The sequence below is a fragment of the Austrofundulus limnaeus genome, unplaced genomic scaffold (assembly GCF_001266775.1).
Source record: "Austrofundulus limnaeus strain Quisiro unplaced genomic scaffold, Austrofundulus_limnaeus-1.0 Scaffold57, whole genome shotgun sequence".
In the NCBI taxonomy this organism is placed as follows: domain Eukaryota; kingdom Metazoa; phylum Chordata; class Actinopteri; order Cyprinodontiformes; family Rivulidae; genus Austrofundulus; species Austrofundulus limnaeus.
Window position 1 is genome coordinate 2,260,963 of NW_013952459.1, and position 3,434 is coordinate 2,264,396.

Below are 3,434 nucleotides of genomic sequence, written 5' to 3' on the forward strand. Positions count from 1 at the left end.
TTTGTATTTGTTCAAATAATTGCTATGGGCAGGTTACAAAATAAAAAAAAATGTTTGTCATAATCATGTCTTGTGATTATTTGACAGGAGTTTTACTTTTAAAATGTAAGTGTATTTAATTTAGTTATGTTAGTTATGATAGTTTAGTTATGATGTAAATACAATAAAAATTAAACCAAAATATAGAATAATTATCATTTTGATCCGTACATTGGTAATGTCTGACTGGGCCTCCTGCCACTTTATGTTCAACAAATTGGGCCTCGAGGTCAAAAAGGTTAAGAACCCCTGCTTTAACCGACTCAAACCCCACCTCTCACCCCGCCCATCATCCTATATGTGACCTACCTTCCTCCGGAGCCACCTCGTTGCACCTGCAGCCAGGAGTCGTCCACAGGAGGCGGCACAGCCGTGGTCACGGTGGTTGTGCTGATGTCGCCGATGATGCTGAGGGCCTCCCGTAGAGCATGATACATCCGGAGCATCTCGTCACGATGCTGCGCCTGCTCCTGAGACTCCTCCATCAGCGTGTTTTGGTCTCCACACGAGTAGAGCTGGGCTAGCAGCTCAGCATTAATGAACTCTTTAGTCTGAATCAAAACAGAGAAACATTTAATTAAACAAACAAACAAAAAAAAATCAAAGTCTTCTCATCTCCACACGTTTCGCCAAGCTGTCGCTGTGCGGGCGACTCACGTTGTTAATCATCAGATGCATGATGGTCTTCGGCATCAAGTCCCGTACGGTCTTGTTGACAATGGCCATGTAGGAGTCAACCAGGTTGCGGATGGTCTCCACCTGCCGCTCCAGCTGAGGGTCCATGCTGTGCATGAAGCTGTCAGCGCCATTATCATCCCCTCCTTCGCTCTGTGGAGACAAACGAGGGATGAGCTGCACAAACACAGCTGTCACAGAAGATAAGAGTGAGTCAGTGTGAACATACAGATACTGTAGGTGGTGTGCTGCAACGAATGTTAGGATGTTCCTTTAATGTTTTGTTAGCTTATTGTTAGCCTGAACGTAAGGCCCTTAGTCATGCAAGCAGGACTTTGAACATTTAATATTCAAATCACAAAGTGTTAGTTTGACTCAAACTGTATATAAATGTGAAAACTGATTAAAAAAAACATTATAAAAAACAGTCTATACGTTACAAAAAATAATGTGCATTTATTTCAGTTGAGAAATATTTGTAATTGTGTTTAGAATATTAAAAATGTTTCAAAAATAATATTGTTTTCCATTATGCCTTGAAGCAGTATTATTTTTTTAATTTATTTTGACATAAAAAATGGAAGAAAGCAGTTTTTTATCCTTTTTAAGTGTATCAAGTGTAGCCAGTTGTGATGAATGCTTTGCAAATAATCAGATTATTATTAAATTAAAATGATTTCCTTATTATTAAGAGGAATCCAAACTATGAATTTATACATTTTAATCACTTTGGTTGTGCAGAATATACTAGGATGATGTTAACGAAAGACATGTTGAATTTCGTACCTTTCCTTCCTTCTCCTATGAGTTGAAACATGAAAAGACATTAAAAAGGACAAACTTTATATGAGACACGACAACTTTGAAACTGACAAAAACACAAACATCTGGAAAAAGTGAAAGGTAGGTAATTGCAAGTGTTCATACTTTTATATATTATGACTATGAATCAAGTTATTCCAAAAATAAAAAATAAAAAAAGAAGAAAACATTTTTGTTGTTGTTGTTGTTTTAAATGAATCTTACTGTAACTCGCTCAGGATAAACTCCAGCTCTCAGGAAGGAGGCCTTCCACGCGTCAACATCCTCCTGACTCTCACAGGCCAGCTCCAGCTGACGGTAATCTTTGTACACGTTTCTGTGAACATTTAATAAATCAAACACATGACATCTGAGCAGCTAAACTAATGAAAAGTACAATTATTCACATACTTAATATCAAAAACCATGTAGCTAAATTGGGACCTTTTACTAAAAACTAAGTCATTTTCATCTTTTGGAGCACGAGTCAAACTGAAGGCCCGCGGGTCAAATCTGGCCTGTGTTAACATTTTATCTGGCCCCAAAAGTTATGCTTTAAATCTGAAAATTGTTTTATGGTTTCTCCTTTTATCACGTTATTTAGTGAATTCATCTCATGACGGCTGAGCATCTTTCAAGTATATTAAGTTTTAATTTTTCAGTAATATTTGATTTTGGTGTTGAAAGAGAACAGAACACACTTTAATTATCAAATGGTGTGTTTTTTTGTATTATTATTTTAAAGTCAAATAATTGGATTTTTAGTGACTGCTTTCTTTTTTACTTGTTTTTCTGGAATTTGATAAAATGTATCTCCAAAATAAATGGAAAAAGTTGATGATAGAGAGTAAAGCTTTCGTTTTTGCCCCCTCTTGTGTAACTGTGTTTAACACCCCCGCTTTAGAGTAATATTTCTGTAAAGCTTCCATCACCAGTGTGACCTGGTGGTGTGTAATTCTCTAATTTTAACTTTCTGGAGAACATGCCATTGTGACATTTATGTGTGTGTGTGGGACATGAATATGTCAAGCTGCACCTCTGCTCGGTGTTGAAGAGGGCAAAAATGTGCTTGCTGGACATGAAGCCCTTCTCCACGTCGCGCAGTTTCAGGTTGTCCACAGGCAGCATGTACTTCTTCTCCTTCTCCTGCAGGGGGCAACAGAGTGACACAACAGTGAGGAGGAACCATTGCAAGCTTGAAGAAGAAGTTTGGTTTGACACTCATTAAAAAATGATCCTTGAGATTTACTGCTGCACTGAAGCAGTCAGACAAGAGTCAATTACCTCATCAGGATCATTACGAGGCAGGAAATTTAGAATTAATACAAGCTGAACAGGACCGTGGAATCAATTTGAGAACCGTAAAGAAAAATTTGATTAAAAGACCAAAAAATTTTTAAAAAAGGAAGCAGATGAAAGAACTTAAATGTTCCCCATGTAAAGTTGTCTGTTTAATAAAACGGAAAAAGGAGAAAAGGGAGATTGGGAAAGTCAAACAAAGCTTCTGGTTTTGATTAGAGGCACAAAACATGGCAAGCAAAAATGACACACGCACACACACAATTATACAAAGACTGAAAGTTTAAAAATCTCTTTTTAGTTGTAAATCTCCAGACATCATGTGATATACAAACTTTTTCTGTATCAGGAAACCTCAGCGTTAGTCACTTCGGTCAGAGACATGGCAGCACTTTAATTCACACAAACGCACACACACACACTCACACACACAGCCTGTGTTGTGGTTAGAGACTCTCCTAAATCTATTGTTGGAAACTGTGTGTCTACGCAAGAGTGCGAATGTTTTACCACGCACGGTAAAAATAACAATTAAAAAAATTGCACTCTAAAAATAAACGAGAGTCACGGAGTTTCTAAAAACTAAACACACACACACACACGCACACACACACACACAC

General features: G+C 37.5%; 1 protein-coding gene across 9 annotated transcripts in view; it reads right to left on the minus strand.

Moving 5' to 3' along the window:
* Positions 1 to 348: 348 nt before the first annotated feature.
* dnm1a (dynamin 1a) overlaps positions 349 to 3,434 on the minus strand; it is a gene marked incomplete at its 3' end in the record, with an annotated part of 47,837 nt that continues 44,751 nt past the window's right edge. For 6 of the 9 annotated variants that reach the window (XM_014009404.1, XM_014009402.1, XM_014009399.1 and 3 more), the window contains 5 exon segments: positions 349 to 590; positions 697 to 867; positions 1,501 to 1,515; positions 1,741 to 1,852; positions 2,552 to 2,661. In XM_014009404.1, coding sequence (XP_013864858.1) covers positions 349 to 590; positions 697 to 867; positions 1,501 to 1,515; positions 1,741 to 1,852; positions 2,552 to 2,661 — 650 coding nt within the window. 9 annotated transcript variants of the gene reach the window in all.